The sequence below is a fragment of the Falco cherrug genome, chromosome 5, assembly GCF_023634085.1.
Source record: "Falco cherrug isolate bFalChe1 chromosome 5, bFalChe1.pri, whole genome shotgun sequence".
NCBI classification, from domain to species: domain Eukaryota; kingdom Metazoa; phylum Chordata; class Aves; order Falconiformes; family Falconidae; genus Falco; species Falco cherrug.
In genome coordinates, this window is record NC_073701.1 from 18816892 (window position 1) to 18840390 (window position 23499).

At 41.6% G+C, this 23499-nt stretch overlaps 1 protein-coding gene across 12 annotated transcripts in view; it reads right to left on the reverse strand.

Annotated features, from left to right (window-relative positions):
* SOX5 (SRY-box transcription factor 5) overlaps positions 1–23499 on the reverse strand; it is a 602225-nt gene that overhangs the window by 161920 nt on the left and 416806 nt on the right. For all 12 annotated transcript variants that reach the window (XM_055711618.1, XM_055711623.1, XM_055711621.1 and 9 more), the window contains one exon: positions 3476–3562. In XM_055711618.1, coding sequence (XP_055567593.1) covers positions 3476–3562 — 87 coding nt within the window. The remainder of the gene's footprint in view (positions 1–3475; positions 3563–23499) is intronic.

A 23499-nucleotide genomic window follows, 5' to 3' on the forward strand; every position in this document is an offset into this window, starting at 1 on the left:
TATCCGTGAATAATCCAGAGGTCTTTTGAGCCCCGTTCTTGAATATGATGGATATAAGTAAGTTTGAACAGGCTTTAACCAATTCAATATAGAGTTTTACAGCTTTATTTTAAAATATTTCAATTTAACAGCATGTTTTGCGGGTTTTACTGTAGACTTGTTTTGAACAGAGTAAAAATTCCATGGATTTTGAAACAAAATTTCTTAAGAAATCTCCAGTGCCCAAACTGTATAAATTATTTAGCCCCAGACTACCTCTCCAAACAAAGAGAGGCACTTCAGTTAAAATTTCTGCAGATACGCAAGGTTCTAGATTTTGCCCCATTTAAGTAGAAGAGTATTCCCTTGCAGCACCTTTCAGTCAAGCCTCGGAGCGCAATATCACATTTCCTTTTCCATTAGTAACTGGACATACATAGATCCTTCTTAACTGTGATCTTGTCGCTTGTAGCTAGACCTCTGCACATACTCAGGGATGGTTCTCCCATTTTACAGGCATGCAGAGGAAGAAAGGAGGGCTTAAAGTAGCTGCCGAAAGTAACAAAGGAACTAAGAGGAACAACTGAATACAAAATGTGGGAGTCTGGCAACTTCCAGCCATTCACCAACTCCCCCATCTTTAATAAAATATTACTGCTTTCTAACTTAAAAGAAATCACACTAATAGAAAATAAAGTCTTCTGCTTCATCTCCCTTTCTTTTAATCTCTCCCAGAGAATAAAACTCAATGGTAATAACACAGACTTGGGCATTAACAATATGTAGCCTAGTGCTGAGACTTTAGCACATGACATACTAAACCTCCCCCGGATCTAATGAAAAACACAATGAAATTTTGAACAGTTACATGGAAAAAACTATGCAGTTCCTAAGACAGTTGGGCAGTACAGCTTCTAGTGCTGTCCACATTCCAGGGTGTATTAATAATAAGACGCTACTTGTGCGGGGTTTCCAAATATCACTAATAGAGAAATAAGGAAAAAAAAAATACAGCTGCCAGGCCAAATACAGGGAGAAGTTAATTAAAAAATCACAACTGGAAAACTTAATAACTCTACGTTCCTATAGAAGGACAAAAACATTTTCTAGCATAATATACGTGTGTTTGGACACGCGTACGTGAGTATAAAGCAGCTCAACTTGCACACCTTTCATGTTGCCTCACTAAATACAGCTGAGCCATTGTTTGTTGGCCGCTCATGGCTGGCGGTGCCATGAAAACCGCATTCCTGGGCACTAAATAATCAGCCTGCCTGACCCCCCAAGAACCTGTAAGTCAAATTCATTTACCCCCAGAGGGCAATGCTCTATTGTATCCTCCCTCCTTTCTAGCCACCTAGGAACAATGGACAATAATTGCAACTGTCACGGCAGTCAGTAGGAAAAATAAACCAGTGCCTGTTTTCACAGCTTACTGCCAAACCTGATCCAAACACCTAATAACCATGCCCCCAACCATAGAACCACAGTCGCACTAAAAAGCCTCAGATGTGAGGCTTTTGAACAGAGCTACAGAACAATAACTCGACTTGTGTTCAAAATATGAAGCTAAAAAACAAAAATTAAAGCAAAGAAAACTCTTCTTTGAGGCTGTGCTGTTGCTCCCCATCCTCCCCCCAGGCAAGACTGAAAGGACTGTTGAATTTCTTTCGTGCTAGCATATAGCTGCTGCTGCCGCTTTCAAGTTTAGCTTGTGAAAGGGAAAGAGAGGAAGGGAGAAAAAAACATTGCCCTCCAACAGAACAAGATCATAGGGACTGGGAACAGACCGCCTTCTCAGTGCGCAGCACTTCTCAGGGCAGCTTCACCGAGTCCAAAGGCAGAGGGAGAATCACTGCGAGTCCTTCCAAAGGCTCCAGCATGTCCAGAGTTAAGAGGCTCCAGACAACATGCAAGAACTGCTGAAACACACACCCAAAAGTGGGTATGAAAGCTGCCTGTGTACTTCAGGCCTGAAAGATCTTAAAGACTCATCAGTCTGTGGCAGCCGATGATGCTATTTTAAAACAATATACTTTTAAAAAACAGAACTTGCAGATAAGCCCAGTGGCTACCCTGTCTCTTCACAACCTGTATCTTTACGCACATGGAGCAAACGTGCTCAGTGGGAATAAAGAACCCAGGGTTTGGCCCTCTGTTATAATAATAATATCTTAGCCTATTTGCGGCCGAAGCACTATATTCGGCTATAAAGTTATCCTACATATGTAACGTATACATATATATATTTTTGAATTACAGCTTCTTGGGGAGAAGCTAAGGGAAGCAAGTGGCATACTTTCCAACTTGCGTAAGTCAGCGGACTAGTGCAAACTAATGCCAGTGGCTTACGAGTGACAAGCTGGAAGGCACACATCATTAAAATAACACTATCTTTGCACATGTACCAATACATTAACTTCCAAGAGCGTATCATATTCTACTCTTTACTGAATGCTGCCCACCTCCTGTGCAGAAGGCCCTTAAACTTGTCAGGCACAAGGTCTGGGAGACGGCCTGAATGAGGATCTCGTTATCAGGGACAACATTGGTAAGCAAAGAAAACAAAAATAACAAAGAGAAATGAAATCTAGTTTATAAACATAAAAGAAGGGTTTCATTTAAATCTCATTCTACTTTCACATTTCCAAAACAACATTGGCTTGGATTTTTCTACTCCAGATGTACGCTGATACGAATGGGAGAAGAATCAGAGTCACTGTTTCTTTTCAGAGTGATAACGGCTGCTCTGAAAACTAATTTTTTTACGCACATGTATTTTGAGTCGGTTCCTCATCACAAGCCCTGAGGAAGAATTATAAAAATATTAAATTCTGTGAAAACAAACAACTACAGGTTCCCTAAAATGACCTCACATATATAAAATGGGGAAATATCTTGGCAAAGCAGAAGCTACTGCTGCTGGAGAGTGGTCAAATTTTGTCATTTTCCTTCTGGAGTACAGCTTTAAAAGAACATGCTTTAGTGCACAGATGTTGTACGCTGTCTTTTAAAATCTGCATTGCCTAATTTTGGTACCTAGAGGTATCATTACACAAACTTTGCTCTTTCCCCTCCCCCCCCCCTACACACAGAGAAGTCAAAAAAATCTACATCATCAAAATCTGTCCAAAAATTAACAAGGACTTCTGATCACCCTCAGATTTCAGAAGCTGAGCTCTGCTACATTCTGACACCACATAAGCCTGTGTTTGATATGTGATTTGACTTTTTTTTCCAACCCAGTAAGAGAACATGTCCTCTTACAACACAGAATAATATATGCAACAAAAGCTTTACAGAAGTTCATTCACTTAGGGCAATATACCATTTAATTTATTTACATTATCACAGATGGAGAGCATACATTTAATTGAAGCCCCAAATAACGACGTTTCAAGGGGAAGGGAAGAAGAGCAAACAAACAAAGTTCCATAAAGCCAGTGATGGCTGTATATATATTCTCAATTTGTTTTTATCACAGAAACAGCATTACCTTTTATTTCTCCAAAGTTCCCTGATCCCATGGCAAGAAGCTTGTCTTTCCAGTCCTTTGATAGTAGCTTTTCAATACTGGGAGTTTCTGAGTGAAGGGGGGGAAAAAAAATGTAAGCAAATCAACATGACTGTCTCCACAATAGAACTCATTAAAAGTCTATCTGCTAAAAATAAGGCCAACCCTATTCTGGGCCCCAGTTCATAATGACTTCATCAACAAACTGATAAGGGGGGGGGGGGGGGGGGGAAGAAAAAAAAGGAAAAAAAAAAAAAGTGTTTTGTCACCTGCGGTTTCAAAACCATTAGCTTTTTCCTCTTGTGGAACAAAGCCCCGGTAATTCTGTATGACAATGGGCACATATAAACCTGCAGTTCATTGTTTTTCAATTTGGTGAACAAGTTGCTGCCTATAATGGATGCCTGTCAATTTCTGGGTGTTAGTCTGCAGTCAAAAAATAATTATGTTGATAAAATGCAGAGTAAAGAGAGAGAGAGAGAAGCAAAGAATTAGCTCCTAAATCTGCTACATGTAATTATATCCCTCTGAGTCTTTACAATTACATCCACTTTATAATGTGTGTTTAAACATCGTGTGGTGGTAAGCATACTGTGGAAAGATTTTCTAGTAACACGCACATTATAAATAATAATAAAAAGTTGGGTATGAAAAAAGCTTTAAAGGATTGCAAAATCCAGAGGGAGAAAAGGCATTGCTTAGAATGGAAACCCATTATTTGCTCATTTCAGATTCTATCACTTCCTTGAAAAATAAAATAAAATAAAATATATTTGTTCGGTATTTTCAGGAAAAATGCACCGAGGGTGTGGATGGGTCTGATATTTATGTCTGTAACTCTTGTATTCTGACCTCCTTTTGTGTAGAATTTTAATGCATAAGTAAATATAAATGCTAACAAAATTCAGAGAACATTAAACTCAATTCCAAACAATGTAATTGTATATTCTTGTCAGCATTTAGACGGGTACACAATTACAATAGCTTTCAATCCCACGATTAGCACTGCATTCAGTTAGAAAATGGAGTGTACTAAAAGATAAGTGTCCCAGTATGCCCCATCTAAATAACAATACCCACACTTATTATCTGGATCTAAGACATATACTGCTATTCTCCACATTTGTGTTTATGTGTATTTGTATTTGTTCAGGCATTTGTTTACCCCCTACCAGGAGCATAAAGGGAGTACATGTTAACTTATCAAAGGGACCGTCTGGCCTAGAGACCATACAATTATTAGCAACTGGTTAATTTTCCCCACAGTAAAAACCATTATGAGCAACCTTCATTATCTCGTTTGGCTAATTCTGCCTCCTTTCTTCAAGCCCCAACTTCCAGCTCGGAGGCAGCCGCCCCGCACCGCCGCGGGGAGGCTCCCGGGGGCCCGGCCGGGTCCCCCCGCCCGCCGGCCGGCTCCGCGCGCCGCCTTGTCCCCTCCGCACACACCGCCTGTCACACCCGAGCCCAAAGCCCCCTCACACCGGACGCACAAACGAGCACGGTGGCTCGGGCACACGGTGCCCTCCCGCTCTTCACCGCCCCCCCAACCCCCGCCCGCCGCCTCGCGGGGGGTGCGCGCCCGCGGGAGCCCGCGCCCAGGTACGTCCCCGCGGCCGCACCGCGCCGGGCGCTGCGAGCCCAGCGGCCCCGCATCCCACTGGCTGTAGGTGAGATTTATTTTATTTCATCCCCCCCCCCCCCTCCCCCCAACGTTTTTATACACGTTGCAACGCTCCGGTGTCCTCTGTAACTGCTCTCAGAGGGGCAGGCTCTGGCAGGAAGGGTCGCTCCTTGCGCTGACCCCGGACACGGTCACCCAGGAGCGCCTGAACGCCAAGTTTTCTGTTAGAAACCCGACAACTGCAATGAAATCCTAACGAAATAGATGGGAGAAGCTGCGGTGCAATGACCGTTTCCCTGCCGGGGCTGACGATACGGAGAAGCCGCCACGCTCGAGGCACTTCCACCGCTACTTCTGAAGTTTGCGGGTCGCCTGGAGGCACCCACGAAGGAAACCATTCTCCCAAACATGTCTGAATAGGTCGAACAAACGCCGCCACTTGTCTTGTTTTAAAAAAAATATTATTTTATTTATTTTATTTTCCGCCGCTTTTCTAAAAAATTCTCGACCAGCGTGTAAACAGGCCAGAGCAAACGCGGTATTTGTAGCAGAGGGCCGTCAGTCACTAAAAGCTAACAAATCTTTGCAAAGCAGGAATGCGGCAATGAGAAATCCATTGTGAGCCGACAATAGGCTCCAAGAGCCTGCAGGCACCAAAAGCAGCCCGCCTTACTTTTAAAAGTCTATTGTCAGCGAAGTCCACCACAAAGCTTTTCCCCCTGCGGCTAGACGAAATATTCGCCGTGGTGCGCTCGGCAAGAAACAGAAGTCTTCTGTCTAACTTGCCGCGTTAAAGCAACAGTAGCCGCTCGCCGGGGCTGCCAGGGCCCCGCTGAGCCGGCCGTGGCTGAGGCATCGCCCGCCCCGCCCCGCCGCAAACGGGGCTGCGGAGCCCGCACCGATCCGCCGCAGCCGCCCGGCGAGCAGCGCTGGGACGGGCCCCGGTGTGACTTTACGGGGAGGGCATGCGTGCGCGGGGGGGGGTGTGCGCACCCCGCTGTGTCAATCCGCACCCCGGTGACCGAGGGACCAGCGTTACAAATGAGTACCCCCCTCCGCACCCCGCCACCTGACTCCGCCGGTGATTGCGGGAGAAGCCGGCGGAGGAAACGAGCGGAGGATAATGAAGGCGATGGACCGGCCGTGGTATCAATGACTGAATTTCTGCGAGAATGGTAAAAGATCTCGGTAGGAAAGCGCGATTAGAGATGTGAAAGGCCAAATGGCAAAATCCCAATAGTAACAATGCATCTGTTCATTAATGTGTGAATATGAGTAATATGAAAATTTAACACGATTATAAGCCCCTCAGCAATCCTGATGGCATAGAAGAGATTGTGGTGATCTAATCAGCGCTTCCCCTGTTGAAATACTGTATGTTAACTATTTAAAATGATATTATATAGATTTTTTTCCTTTAACCCCCCCCCCCACGTAATCATATTTAATTGATGTACTAACTTAGTTTCAAACCTCCCTTGACTTGAACTGCAATTTTTACATAAGGCACTTCAACAGAATTTCGATCTAGAATCAGCAAATCGGTGTCCTTTTGCTAACACTTAAAAAGAACTTTAATTCTGAAAGACAATAGCTTCCTCACCCCTATAGCTTTATAGAGCTAAAGGGCTATATTAAATTACAGCTTGTTTAATTCTATTATATACCGTGTTAACATATTGTACTTACATAAAATATGCTATTCATGTACTCAACCTATCACATTTCAGTAGATGCTTGTGAAATACATTATGCACCATATCTTGGAAACAACCATTTATTATGTCATTTACATACGCCATTAAAAAAAGATTTGAAATTTACACATCTTAAATAAAAATAACTGTTTAAAAGGTTACAACTGTAGAGCTTTCATGAATTATACAGAAACAAAGTAATCTTTTGTTCAGGTTTTTGTTTGATTTTTTTTTTTTAGACTTCATTGGGAAGATGATGCTCAAGAAAAGAAATAAACACTGTATCTTGTTTGCAAAGCACTTGTTCTCTGGATTTGTTAGAAAGTCAGTAGAACTTTCAACGCTTGCGCACGTTAACGTGCAGCTTGAAACTGGGAAAGGGGGTTTGCAGACAGGTACTACTATTCTTGATCCCCACTTCACCACTTACTCCCCCCTTGGATTCACCAGAACAATGTTCCTACATCCAAAATCTGAGGCATATTGTGACAAATTTTGGATATGCATCAGGATAGCTAATATGATAATCTATATTAGCATTTCCAAAAAGCTATACACGGTGTGATCTGCCACTCTAAGTTCTGATTATTCAGAGTGTCTCCTAATTTCATCTTCGAGAGGAACCCAGGATTAGCCCCATTTCTTCTTCTGAGTCCCACTTGAGCTAAGGATATCCTCCATTACCTATTTGCAATGTAGGTCCTACTGCACACAATAAAACAACTCCAAGTCTATCCACAGCACAGTATGAATACATCTACAGAAGAGTTGTTCACGGGTTGCTTGTGAACAGTAATTCACTAATGTTTGGGAAACATTTTTGTTCCAGAAACACTATAAAAAGTGTTAAGTGGTGTTAGAGAAGGGGATTACGGGTAGGGTACCAAAGAAAAAGACTGATGGGAAGAATAACAGGAATCATTAAGGCAATGTTGGCGAAGAGAAGACCGATTGAATTAATAGAGATACAAATTCATCCACAAAAATTATTTCTGCTGTCTCTGTTCAGCACATTTGTCAGTCATTAGCTCTTTCTAGAGATATTTACGGCACATTTTGTTTTTCTTGTTTCACCCTTGCCTCTGTTGCTTGCATATGCTTCTTCGCATCACTGCATATGGCAATACCCACTGGTGAATGGCCCTCCAACTGTGCCAGCAGCACACTGGCTCCTCGGTGCCCCCGGCCCGGCCCCGCCACTCTCCCTCCTCCCCTCCTGCCCTCCTGTGCCAAGCACCATCGAGACTGACTCCCTCATCTACAACAATGAGACCTGGAGACCGATGCCAGCAGCCAGCAATTCTCACACAGGCCTTCAGTGCACAGAATTAAACCACTTTCTCACTGGTGCAATAGTCCCATGTTAACTGCTCTGATTTGCATGTACAGACTCACGTATGCATTGATCTGTATGTGTTGGGCACGCATATACATACGCTGTATTGCTCTGACAGTAACGGAAAGCAAAGCATCTAAGTAACATAACATCGCTTTTTAATCTAACTTTTTGTGTGCTAACAAGTGTGCCACTGTACCTCTACTTCTGTATTTGAAGTTTAAATATAGCTTCATCAACTTATTTGCTTAAAAGACTTAAAGTTTTCACACCGAGTAAGCAGCAGTTTGTTTCCAGAAGTGGTAAAGGCTACAAAGCCATAGTAAGAGGCACCACTTTTAGCACAGTCTGCTAGACTTCTATTTAATTTAGTCTGCTTCCAGAAGTTGTGTTAATTTTTTCAGGCATTGTAACTCCCCTTTGGGAATGACCTAATCCTACTTTCAATTCAGTGGCAGTGCAGATGCACGTGTACCTGAACCTGCCTCGGCAGCCTTCCAAAAACACAGTCCCACAGAGCAGTGTTCCCTTCAGGCCTAACCTCTCTGGTAGCTCTTTTCAATCCATGCTCCAGGGTCACAGTCCTGGAAATCCACTTAGAAAAGCTTTGAACGGTCTTCACTGCCAAATCTCTTCCTATTACCTCTTTCTGCTCCTGCTGATTATTTACTAAAAGCACACTTCAGTCTCATGCAGCTGCTTGCTTCCAGAGAAAGGCGTGCACTTCCATCATGCTGTAACAAGGTGTGGGACAGGGCATCACCACATGAGGTGCTTCCAGAAGAACCATATTTGAAGAGGAAAGGGGAAAGCAAAGCTCTGACATTGTAAAGAAGAGACAGCTTCTCCCATAAAAGGGAAGGAGGCTGACATTAAGTCGAACACGAGTCAGGAACGGTAGGAGTCCTGCTTTCGTGGTGTGTGGGCGTCTGAGCACGGGTGCTCTCTGAAGGAGATACCCAAAGTGTTCCCTCCTCCATAACTACTGTGAACAGTTCTCGTCCTGGGATGAAAGAGAAAGACTCCTTAGAACAAAGTAAATGAAAGATGTTTGGCCTCAGCAAGGATGATGACATGAAGTGTAGCAGAGCAGAGAGAAGCCAGGAGCTGCTCAATACCCAGCCAGACCACCAGACATTTCCTGCCAACTCGTGTCATTCCTAGAGGAAGAAGTATTTGGTCGGCACAAATGATCACGAATAAACTTTAGCATTGGCTGATATACCTTCCACTTTTGGCAAGCACTTTATATTATGAAAGAGCTGGCAAATACCCTCCATCCATTATTCACTCTTTTCTTCTGCCATGGTCATAAATATGTTACACCTGTTGGCCACAGTTCCACTCACCATTTCTACAACCCTCAGCTATTGACACGCCATCCCACTGGTACTCTGTTCTGTGTTCACGCACCACAACGAACCCTTTCTGGTTTAAATCAGGAAACAAGATTAAGGTCAGATCTCCACTCTTCCTTTAAAAGAGCAGACAAGCACATAGTCAGACACAAGAAATTTCTCTTTTTAGGCACCCATTTCTTATTATGAAGGTCATACCTATACAAAATCAGAAACAATTTTCATAGCAAAGAAAATAAAGCAACTATTATGAAGAAATGTTTGGTATCAGCAGGTTACATAGACACACAGCATCTGCATACACATACGGTTCTCCATCAACAGAATCATGCTTTTAGGGAACTACTTGCAGCTAGGCAAGACACTATGAATCATGAGCAGGCACAACACAGAATGTATTTAAATTTGGAAATCAAAGACCACACAACATACATTTTTCTCTTGCCTTCCAGGAAGTACTGCAATTTTTCACCAGTCTAAAAGCATTTTAAACTTTTGGAGAAGACACTAGGAAACACCTCTATAAATGTAAATACTGTTCAAATGCAGGACATAGTTGCTCAGGCATAATAAGCAAAAATGTGGTGCTAAGGACAATACTACCTGGGGCTTCTCTGACTGGGCAGAAAGTAGTGTGCTGTTGGGTCCTTTGTTGTTTCGAGGTTTTTTACACACAGAATATTTTTTGGACTTTGGGCACAAACTCATGGAGCCGAATGAAATATTCTCATTTCAATGAGATATTTAGGAAGCTACGGTGCTCTGGCCGGCTCATCATAGTGCAACTCTTACTACACCACTTCCATCACAACCACTGTGCAGAAAACAGCTGGGCTACATATGTCCATGGGTGGCTTCCAAACCTACTAAAAAGCTCCCTTCTTTGGCAGGGATAACCAGCCTTCCTGCTCTTGAAACCTCCCGTCCCACATGTTAGCTCCAGCCACACATTAGCTCCCATAGCATTTTATTTCAGAGGATAAAATCAACTTCTGTACCCACAGATGACCGTAGTTACCTGTGATGTACAATGACACCAGTTTACCGTAGTATTCTTGTTGCACATACTTGCATAATTTTGTGTACACTTAAATAATAGAACAGTTGTCTTCAGGTTGCTGGCTGTCTTCTCTAATACCCATAATATTGCATTAATGAAGTACACACTACATGAATGATAAGACATTTTTATTGTGATTTCTGGCGCAAGAGTACTGCTTCTTGTGCTAAAAAAAAATAATTCACATAGCCAGAAAAGGCTGTGTAGTACAAGAAATAAAGTATTCAAGATTTTAAAATCAAAATCAGTAATCTATGAATGCCACTAAAAACATGATTTTACTCAATCTACAAATACACAAGCAGTTATTTTTAGAACTGCTCACCAATGCATACTGCCAGTCTTACAAGAAAGTTACCTAAAACCACAAGGACATTTATGAAGAAGAAAAGGTTAGAGTAGTCTTCAGATACACTATACTACCAGTTGTTGAACTCATTATCCCTTAGGATGTGAGGAGCCAGCAAACCACAGCACAAGGTAGGAACACATGGCTAAGCAGGACAGGGGGAGGGCATGCACAAGGACTTTTTAAGCTAGGTTTGTGGCCAAAACTAGCATTTCATTCAGCTACACCCTCAGGAACAGTCAGGCTATTGTCTGAAATCTTTGGTTTCCATCACCTGAATGCACCGTTAGCTGTGTCCTTTTCAGGCTGTCTTGTTTCAACAAATGGTCGCCTACTCTGGGAGCAGTGTCACACTCCAGATATGACACATACAATGCAAGAAATGAAGCCTGTCATGTAAACCTTCTGCCAATTCTTCAGTCTCCCAGCAGTGGAGTCTATGTTCATTTTGGGGTTACATAGGCAACACTCAATTTTCTCAGCTTCCATCCACATTTTTGGTACACAGATTCAGGACAGAGTCTGCTTTCAGAACGTGAAAAATTCAGGTATTTCTAAAAGCCTGACTGTCATACGCTTTTTCTGGACTGACAATGTCTACATAAATAAAATGTCCACAAAGCCTTTGTGAGGCCTGCATACCTGACAAAACCACCTCCTTAACGAACACAGTATTGAGTCAGGGAGCAAGCCTGCACCCCTGCTCTCACCTCAGAACAACAGGGAATTCCAGCTCAATCTCTGTTACTTCCAGCATGCTAACTTGTAGACTACATACTCTGCTGCCTTACGTACCGTAGCAACAACAGACCCCATCAAGGCTACTAAGTGTACATTGTTTACCCTCTAAACAATAATATCCTAGGGTTGCGAGCTGCTGTATGACAATTGTCACCTGTCCCACTGTTGTGGGGGACGCATTCATATTTGTGTGCCAGGGCAGCTGGACAGTGGCATGCTCTACTCACACCTCTGTGACCTAGCCTTTCACATCAAGCCTGGAGTCACTGCTGGCTGCCTCGCATTTGCATGGGGATGGGGCTGCGTTACTTGCAGGATACCTCTGAAACCACTATGGCTTAATTATTCTGAAGAAACACTGGAACAGCATAGTTTGTAGTCACTGCTCAGTTATCTTCCATCTAAATCCTTGCCCTTGCAAATACATAGTAGGATATGGCTGATTTGAGGATTGATTCAATCTCTGCCTTCCCCATTTCTGCAGCAGAGCAACTGTGTCCCCCAGAGAAGGGCACACCGAGGCACCGTGAATGGCACTGGATGCTATGCACAGGATAATATATCTTTTGTCACTGAAATTTGTTGGGACTCAGTGCCTTGGATTCCCAAAGGCATTCAGGAGCATAAATCTCATTCTGGAAAGGAATTAGGCTCTAACTGCCTTTGGAGATCCAGGCCAGTTGGCCAAAACAGCCGAACGTGAACATATTCTGCCAAATGCGGCATTTCGCTGGCACAACTGTTGCCGGAACATCTATTTCAGCATACAGAATCTTTAGAACAATCCCAAGTCCCCACTAACACTGTCTTCTTCACCCCTAAGAAAATTAACAGATAAGAACGAAGCAAGTTATTTAACCTTAACAAACCTAAAAAAATAAGTTAAATTTTAAAAATGTTCCCTATACTTTCCTGATATACAAGAAATAAATTAATAAATGCAACAAAGTAACTCACTTTCAAACACCTGAGCAGCAACATTTTCCTTTTCATTGATGGTACAATTACACCAGCAGGAATCCTTACGAAAAGAAGGGCAAGAGTAAAATAAAAAAAACCTCTGCTACTCATGTAAAAAGAGATTTTTGTCTTAATCTGTGTTCTTCAACTTTCTAATGCCTCTTTAATTCCAGGCATCTCTAAATGAAAGAAGGAATTGATTTTCTCAGGAGTGGTCCACCCAGCAAAAAAACCTGTGTCCGTTGACAGAAGGAGGCACTATACCAAGCCTGAGCTTCACTGAAACTCTGAAACCACAAAGATGTTTTAATATTTCCAGAGACTATTTCAAGAGTAACAACATAAAAACAGAGACATCTGGAATTAAATACCATTAAATTTCACTTCAGTTTTATTTTTCTGTCTCACTTGAACAGAGATACTCCACTGTAATATATATTCCCCTGAAATATATTTTTGTATTAGTGCTACCAACAGAGTCAGTTTCTAATTAAAGGGCCATAATATCTTGTTAATATTAACAGAGAGCAATGTTTTTGGTCTGCTAATTTTTTACATGTTCAGCACATCCTTAATAAGCAAGAAGGCTTAAAAAAAGCATTCAACAAGATGACTATACACTAACTTTTTATGGGTATTGACACATCATTAAAGATGTTCTAGGGAGATTCCATGGTTTATCCTCTGACAGAAAAGATCTTTTGTGCTGACCTGTCTCTTCTTAAGTAATTAAGTGCTTTCTCAAAAAAATCCTAAAACAAAACCCCAAGAGAGCCAAAAAGTATACAATCTAAATAACCGTAAAACAGAAATTGAGAACTACAGTGTTTGGCTAGAATTTCAAGGAAATCCTTCTGAAGCTCAACCACTCCACTTCTAAAATCCTAAATTCAACAGCAGCAATGTAACCCTTCACATACAGTTACTATGGCATTTTTTTACCTGAAAGTCTCAAAGCAACATTTTTAAAAATGGAAAAAAATGAGTCTTGAAGTGCTCATAATTTTCCTCAAAATGCCAAAACAAAGGACTCCACGTGATGAAGCTGAGGTGACGATCTTCTAAATAGTCTATCTTTCAGCCCTTACCCAGTCATTATTTCCCACCACCAAACAGTACGCGCCTCCAGCCTCCAGCCACTCCGCTGCAAAGCAAAGGGAGCTGTCGATAGCTCGGGCTCCTCGCCCCTCGGTCGCCTTTACCTTGACAAAGAGGGAAGAGGAGCCTTATTGCCAGCATGGGAGAGCAATGCAATTAAGAAAAAAAAAAAAAAAAAAAAGGAAATAAGAAACTGAAACAAGCACTCTTGTCACAAAGCCGCAACTTCTGCTGTTGAGGCCTGGTTTGGGTTTTTTTTCGGTTGACTATCTCTGCTCTCGGACACAGGCAGCCGGAGCTCCGTCCCCCTCACCCAGCGCCCCATCAGTCCCCTCCATCCCGGCGAGCGGCCAGAGCTGAGCTGAGCTGGCAGCCGGGCGCTGGGGCAGGTACAGCCCCGCTTCCCAGTGGAAGCCACAAAATGTCCTGCTGCAGCTGCACCAAAGTGCATGTTACTGAACTAATCACTGGTTTCAACCCTCCACCCCCACCCTCTTTCTTTTTTTTTTCCCCCTCTTTTTTTTTATTTTTTTTGACAGCTGTCTTCCTATCTTCCCAACAGGTGCTATTAGGCCCTGAACAATGGCGAAGGCTTTTAAGCCACTGCTGTTGACAAGTGAAAGGGAACAACAAATGGCTCGGTAGTGCTCTTCTCCCCGGGTCACTCAACCAATGGTAATAGTTATTATTTTTATTTATTAGCTCTGTGGCACTGTCCTCCATTGTACCTCCTCCAACCTCCCCTTTCCGTGACAGCAAGAAGCTTTTTAACTTTTAATAAAAATGGGCGAGCGCTTAGCTCCTGAGCTGGCTCTTTCTGTAAAGTGCACAGCTAATGAACGTTGTCCATTTAGATCTGGATAATTTATGATGTCAGTGGAGGGGAGGTGGGGAGGGCTGGATCCAGATATGGCCATTAGTTACACTGCCAGGAGTGGCAGCAAGAGTAAGGGGAGGTGGAAGCTGGACAGAAAGAAGAGGTGTCATATGTCCCGTCCCTGTCCCCCCCCCGTTTATTTTTTTTGCAGGATAATTACAAGGTTAGGCGATAAGTAAGACACTCCCTCTTTTCAGGTTAACACAATTTTTCTTTACCCTTCTAAGCATTTCAATGACCACATTATAATGCCCTTCAGAAAACAATGGCAGATGGAAGAAAAGTTAATTTTCCCTTAAATGAAAATGACTGCGCCCATTTAAATGATGCACTCAGACCTGTTACCACTAGGAGAAAAATACATGCCAAAATGTTTTCTGATCCTAATAATGAATATGTGCATACATACACATATATTGACTAGTTGAGGTTACTCAATCAATGTATGTAACACTCCATCAAATGCAGACATTGTATTGCCACTTGTTCTGGCAAACCAGGTAAATATGAAGGCAAATCAGGCAATTCCACGTCCAAACAAAATCAGTAAGCCACGAAGTAAGTCACCTGGAAGCACTAATATACTTGAAAGCACAATGCTAAAAACCATCAAAATATTGACATATCACAGAACTGGTTGGTTTAGAGTCACATGTTATCAATCAAATTGAGGTAAGAGCACATACATCTTTTGATTATCTGGACCCATTTATTTAAATCATAAGTTGACAGAATTGTGTAGTGAAAGGGCTACAGACATCAGATTGTCTGCGCACTTCCTAGAGTGTGTAGTATTATAATTTCAACCTAATGATAATATTGAAAAAAACATGAAATACTCATTTGGGATGTTAATAAAACCATTAAAAGGATTTAAACAATTGAAAATAGAAAACTGAAAAGGATATCCCCCTGAAACAAGCAAGAAAACACATAGTAGGCTCAGATTTCTATTCTCTTTAAAAATACGACAGACTGTTTTACCACTGGAAGTGAGAATTAAAGCACATACGCCTGATGCTAAACAAGTACACATCCTGAACTCCTCTTGCACAACATATGTGAAAACAAAATCTCAATCATCGATTGCCAGATGCCAGAAAGATATGAACAATAATAATAATAAGAAGAAGAATAAAAAGATGTATACTATAAATCAAAACTTCTGAAGTGCAGGTAGTTTCACAGTAGATCAGACTGCTAGTTGTGATGTAGATTATATTTGCATGGAATCATTATGTCAAATTAAGTAGAAATTATTAAAGCTAATGTCATCTTTGGACTTGCTTAAAATAATCCTCCAAGATTTGCACACAGGCTTCTCCACCAAAGTGCAGCATTCCATCTGCCTTGACAACTTGTTCTGTTTGTTCTCACTTGTCTCCATTCATGGATTTTTTGGACTCTGTTATTTTCGGCGTAAATAGGGAGAGGAAATACACTGGGTTTCCTTTTGATCTAGCATTTTTCTTCCTGAGTTAGGAAATAACATCAGGATACATGGGTGGTTCAGCCATGTAAAAGTGGTGACAGGTGATCCTCAAATCAGCAAAGAGAAATCAGAGAAAGTCTATTATGCACAGCTCTTTAACATAACAGTTCTAGACAAGGGGAAAGGAAAGTCAGAAAGTAAAAGCAGAAAAGACAAAGAGGGGGAAAGAAAAGAGAGACAAAGAAAGCAATACCAAGAACAAGGAAAGAACAAGACCAAGAAAGGGGACTCATTTGTCAAAATCCAAAAGACTTATATTACACAATGCACTGAAGGAGTAGGAGAGTCAGGGCAACTCTGCAGCCACTCGCTGACTATTGAAAATGCTCACAAACACCGGAGCTCCCCCATTCCCCAGCCATCCAATAGATAACTGCCACGGCCCAGGCAAACGTGAAAGAGAGGAGGTAAAGAGCTATAACGTGAACTTCTGCTATCAGAAAAGACAATAGGATTTTGATTCAAGCATAAACTATGCCTTTAAATCATTGCCAGCACTCTAAAGGGACCCAACATTTCTTTTTTATCAGAGAGGAATCTTACTCATACCCTGCAGCAGAACTTTTTCAGACTATTTTAGAAAACTTCCTCCATTCACCTCAGGATGATAAAACTTCCCCTGCAAATGGCTGTCCAGTTTCACAAGAACAATCGATCATCTGCATTCAGGATGGCTTCATGAATCACCAAGGACCAGTAAGGTGAATGCAGGGCAGGAACAGAATACCTTCCAAGAACTAAGGCCATTCACTGAGCAGCTTTTTACACAATGTGACCATCCAGAGGCACCACATTCTCTCTAGTAAAAAGAAGACAGACCCCAGAAATACAGAGGATGTCAACGTTTCCTCTGATGAAGGGAAGTTACGTTTAAACAAAAAACAGTCTCCTCACATCTGGGCTACCAATCTCATCGACCGCCACCTAGAGAGTGCCTTCTCCCACTTTGTCCAACAAACTTGTCCTTGTTGCTTTGGGATCTCATTTGTTCCATCGAAAAACAAGGGGAGGAGTAGGTATACTCATCCTCCCAGATTTCTCAAACTACCTGTTTGAGTAGGCCTGTCTGTAATGCTTGAGGATGACTGAAATGAGGTCTTTCCCATAAACAAAATAAATTCTTTTTTTTGCAATTCCAAAGCATTCACCTGTATAGTCCTATAAGATCAGTGAAGATGAGGCTTAAACTGAACAGAAGCAGGATGAAGTTCAAATGAAGAAAGAACCACCCGGAAGGGACCACCTTCTCCGCAACATCCCATTATTTTTTTGCTTCTTAGGTGTGGTGGGAAGAGACATCTGGCTTCTGCTGTAAATGGGTACAAGATTCACTTTGTTTTATCACACAGAAATCTAGTACCAGTGACCTTCACATCTGTGGTACCATTTTGATTATTTGTACCTTCCATGTTTACAAAATGAAAAAAGCATCTTCTGGAAAGCTCTGGCTGGTACAGAACGCAGCAAATAAACTAGGTCAGCAACGTGGGTGTTTAGGAATCTAAAGTTCTAATCAATGCCCTGTCTCTCCTAAGGCTCTGGCCTCATATTCCACACCCTCAGTGGGACCACACCTACCTATTGAAACAAAAACCAAACCCAAAATTGCCTCTACAACTATGATCTCAGGCACTGACTAGGTTAAAGGAACAGGACACAGGGATCATAACACATGATCTGAGACAAATCATTCTAAGGAGCTGGACCTATACTCAGGAATGCAGTCTTGCAAGACCTAAAAATGATCCTCCTGGCAGTAAAAGTAAAAGTGGGTACCTTTGGAAGTCATAGCTCCTTCAAATAAAGACCAAATCTGTAAACAAAGAGTAAATTGGGGGGGGGGGGGGTGTGGGGGGGTGAAGATCTGTGAAAGAACGCAAAAAGCAGATCTGTGCACAGATCTGTGCAACTTTACTGCTGGGATTCCTGGCTCTGTCTTCTTGTCTCATTACCATTGTGGAGTAACTCTGAACATTGGTTATCTCCAAGACCCTAAGAAACTCACATAAGTTTTAATGTTTGCACAGAAATCACTCCAGTCAGAGAACTGTTGGTACTGCTGTGAAAAAAGAAATCGATCCAAGTCCATTATCAACTGTACCTCAATTTTAACACTGACTCATCTAAAATATGTTAATGAACTCTGTCTGAATAACAACATTATCAAACTGTTATATGAAATTGTATCTTTTGAGATTTAATTTTGCAACTAACATTGACCTCTCGTGTATGGCACCTACCTCTCTTTGCAGACACAGTGTTCAGCAATATGCAGTTTACACACAGATTTATTTTGTTTCTAGTAAAAGATGTTTGGAAAAAGAACCACACACAATCAAGCTTTTATTTTTCAACCCTGAGATAAAACTGGGGCTGAGACCGAAATATTTTTTTTTAAACCTATCTCTCTCTGAATGAGATAGAGAAGTCTTTGAATAAACATATATTAAATGTTTCTCTGGTATGCAGGTATGAAGGATAGTCATACCAAATATGTGCAAGTACACCAAGCACAGAAAAGGACCCAGAGTCAGTATCAAAAGTGGTGTGGGGAAACAGAGGGATATGGGGCTCCTGTGGAGTGAGGCAAATGACAAGGGCAAATTCCCAGATTGCTTGAGAACAGGGGGTCTGGGAAGGTGGGGTGTGGAGTAATTGCAGAATGGTGTAACAGGGAATTTAATAGATCAGAAAAGGCTGAATAGGATAACAGGCCCATTGTTCAGAAAGTTCTCTTTTGTGACCAGGCTTTAAGAAAATGCCAGAGCAACAAATGACTTAATCCTGGGGGGATGCTATGGTGTAAATGAAAGCAGTCTATACCTTGAAAGCCGATGGAATAAATTTCTGTATCACATAACCACACTGATGACTGCAGCTTTCAGCAAAGTCTTAAGAGTTGCAACTGGCAAAAACCACACAATCATGCCCTCCCATGTTCCCCTTTCCCTCTTCAACGACATTTTCCAGTGTACTCGGGGGGTGGAGGAGGGAATAAGCCACATGAATGACAAATAGACATGGTCAAATGCCATGTAAAATACAATGGTTACAGGGAAGAACAGAAGAGAAAGAAAGAATTATTCTGTGCTGGCTTCTATTCTGTTCTATGTTCTAACCACTGAACTAAACTCAGAGCCTCCTAGTTACGTGAACACAGCCATTAAGCACTACACCACCCATCTACAGAGCTTCCCACTCCCTTGCTAAAGAAATGGAAGTGCCTTAATAGACACCTGGTGTAAAATGGAGGCTAACCTTCCAAGTCTCTCACAGAGCATCATATGTTTTTGGGAAACTTTCCCATTCGCTCATGTATTTCTTGAGCCCCATTATAGCAGATGATGGAGCCAGAGGGTCCCATCTAATTCCTGGTACATCAAAGAGAGCATCTTTCCAGTTATTTCAACACAAGCTGAATCAGGAATACAGAAGAGGCAGCCGAATTAAAAAAGTAAAGGTCACACTCTATGGCGTAATATAGAATATGTTATGCCTATCCTTGCAAGGATGGCAGGGTAGGTAGTGGAAAATGGAACAGTACTAAAAATTACAACATCAGCTTTTGCTTTATATATAACAGAAGAGCCAGGATATTATTTATTATATGGCCGGGGGATTAAGGAAAATATAAAACAACTCTTTTTCATAGAAAAGGCAAAAATAGGCATTTCTCATTCAACTACAATTTCTTCATGGAAATAATGGATTCCTATTTAAAGAAAATAAATCTTTTATCTTCAGGCAAAAAAGTGAAATGCAAAAATGTAATGCAGCCATCCCAAAATCAAACTTTTTCAAAATTTTTATGAAACATGGCCTCTAAATTTTCAAATTTCTACTATATCTAGATGGAACCTCTTACTGGGTTCTGAATTTGGAACAGAAAGTCTTCTATTCCCAGTCAATCTTGTGAATGATAATACATTCTAAAACAATTGATCAAGGAAAATTACTTCACTTCCCAAGAATTCAGAGCTGAAGAAGAGTATCTCAGCTATGACTTGTGGTTTGCTTGGTAGGCAGTATGTTATACTTTTTATCCATCTTCCCCTCTCCCATTTACCTTTGCCAGAGGAAAAAAAGAAAAAAAAAAGAGCACCATAGGTGTGCAATGCTAGAGTGCTCTGCACAAAAGCTAGGCTTCTGCAAAGCCCTGATCTGAGTTTAATTGAAACACTTGTTTCCATATGTATTTCAGATACTTTTTGTAAGTTTAAAACATATAAAAGCAGTTATTACCACTTTGAACATTACTCCGAAAAAATAAAGGAATAAAAAGTTTCCTCCATCCTATTTAAATTACATTTGGGTAGTTCTCTGTGGGGCTACTACAAAATCCTTTAAGCTCACTAGTCTCTTAGCTACATTAAATTAATGAGGCATCTCAAGCATTCACTATTCTACAGAAGAGTGTAGACTCTCCAGTTGGACACCTACGATTCACTGAATTGGAAACACTGACCTAAAGGAGACATCAGTACATTATCCTTGCAGACAATATTGCATTGTAATGTAAAACAGATAATATTTGGGGGAATTGAGAAGATGAGGTGTATGTTGAGTGGATTTTTCAACATCAATAGAGATAGGCTTCAATGGACTCTGTGCAGTTCTCCTGTCAACCAAACCATTCTAGTTTTGCCAGTATCCAATACTACGTCCTTCAACAGAAACACCCTAAACACCCAGATTTCAAGAGTGCCTGCTATAATGTGTTCCTGCTACTCCATACAATACTTCAATTAAAGCTGAGCTACATTAACTATGATTATTTAAAAAGTATATATATTTATAATGCCATTTTTTCTCCACTGTTGTAACTCTTTGCTCCCAGAGCTGTGTTTATAATGAGATGGTGTGGTGTATTTTCCATTAAAAGCCTCGGCAGGAGTTTCTGTAGTTTTTCTCATGTATCGCAAGTTCAATACTCCTGCATTTGCTTCACAATAACCAGTCCATTTCCAAGTGATTAATTTTCTATTCTAAAACAATGCATTCCTTTCCCCTCTCATTTTGCTGGTGTGGTTTTTTTTTCTTTTTTCTTTTCTTACCAAAAGAAAAAAAATTCTTTTTCAATGACATCATGGTACAAAATTTTCAAAGCAGGTTTTAGCGGGAGATATGCAGATTGCTTTGAAAAGTTACCCTCATAAATAACAACAAAGTACTGAATTATCAAGGCTGTAACTCAGTCAAGAGGTGCTGTAACCATTTATATTATATGACCTCAGCAGAACCTCTTGATTGAATTGCAGCCTTTCATTAAATCGGGCACTCTGTATTATTTTCTCTGAACTGGAGTAAATCAGAATGGCAAAGAGATTAGCCCCCAAGCCCATCTCTTTGTGATCTAGAGGCATATAATTTTTAACCATTACCTCAATTTTATTTTGTAACTGAAAAAGATGGTGCATAATCTACTGTGTCAGTAATTCCCTTCCCTCTGAGGTGGTATAGTTTGATGACATGACAAAAATACTACTGTGTAACGTAGGTACATTTGGAAACTATAAGGCTTGTAAAGGAGCAAGATCCCACTACTGAAAGCTAGAGAAAAGTGGGGAGGAAAAGGGAAGGAAAAGAGAAACTGTGGATTCATAGCAGCGCAGATTCATTCACAAAAAGCTGGAAACCAGAAGGGACCATTAGCTCATCTAGGCTCATCTTCTATATATATTACTGAATATTCATTATTTCATCAACCAAAATCAAACCTTCTTCTGATTTATTTCTAACTACCATTTTACTAGAAGAGAAACAGCTGGCCTCTGAGTCAGGACATTCCATAAATATCTCCCTGCTTTTACTGGAAAGTTGTGTGTGTAGGGATGAGGGTGGAGGGAACCGGGGTACTTGTAACACTCTCTCTGTTCATCTCCAGCTGGCTTACACAATGCTGCCTCCATAACACGAGAGACAACCTCCATACCAGCAGTTCTGAAACAAACCCATGACAACAACGTCAACGATTTTGAACTTTTTATGGAGCAGGTCCACCCAGGAGCTCCTGTGCTCGTGCAAGTGGCCGCAGCAATGGTTCCTCCCAAGAGCGCTTCCCGGGCTGCTCGGCACCGGTGGCCAGGCAGCTGCACACACAGGGGCGAGTGTTCCAAAAGGGAGCAGGAGAACATTGCTCTGGATGTACAGTTTGTGTCTCACATGATTTAAGAGGATCCAGTTTTCCCCACGGTTCGTATCATACATTGGAAGAACATGGCGCTTTCCTTATCTGGCCATAACATTTCAAAACACGCTTCGGTTTTCCTTATTGCTTGGGCTCTGCCTCCTTTTCAAAGCCCCTATGCTTAACTCGGTAAGAGAAAAGCTACAGTAAGTCCCTTTTCCTATTTTCTTATATTTGTGTAGCTGTTAGACATTTTGCAAAGGAGGGGAGTACCAGCCAGCCTTTCACAACAAAAGGGCTACTGTCACCGCGCCAGTCCCAGACATGGTGGAAACCAGCCCACAGGAAAAGGCCTGGCTCCAGTGTTAGGCCCCGGCCGAGTACAGTCACTGCATTCACTCAAATTGGCAACAGGTCTCAGTGTTCCTGGCTTTGAGCTGTGAACAAGGGTCGGGATTGAATAACCAATTATACAACCGCTGACTGAGTTTATCCAAGGTTTGCAAACTGCTATAATAGCCCAGTATTCACTGACTGTTTTATCCTTTTCCAGATATAGTGTCATATCTCCCCTTGTGCTCCATTTACATGTCACTTTATTACATACATCCATTAAAAAGGTTAATACAATGTCACAGTCAATGCCTAAATGTTGCCATTCAGTATCCTCGCCTTGCTGCCCGGTACATTTCACATAGGCACATTTCTTTCTCTGCATCTCTTCTCCTGCACTCTCCTGCACACTCGCCTGCTTGCTTGCTTGCTCGTGTGGGCACACACAGATGCATGCACACACAGACACACACAGGCACACACAGAGACACACAGAGCCACACAGACACACAGACACACACACTCTCCTTCCTGCTGCAACTTCAATCAATTTGCTGTCAAGACTACAGAGCAGGGCAAGAACAAAACAGCTAAGAGTCAACAGAGTAAAAACTGCATGCTCCCTAAAGTTGCTAGTGACGGGAATAACCTTTAAAACTCTTGAAAGTTCAGATAATTACTTAAATTGCAGACATTGTTGAGACTCCCTGAATCACCTGGGTCTCTTACACTATTAGGAAAGTTCACTCACTAAAAAAAGTCTTATGAATGGCTTTTCTTACTTTCGGATAAACGTTAAACATACCAAAAATTGTTATTCTCTGATTTTTAACACTTCCCAACTTGACCCCACCTATAACCCAGACGCGTAGGAGGCTGGAAAAGACTGGAAAAAATAGAACCAAAATCCCCTACATCTTCCTGTGAATGACTGATGGAGATCTTGCTTAAAGT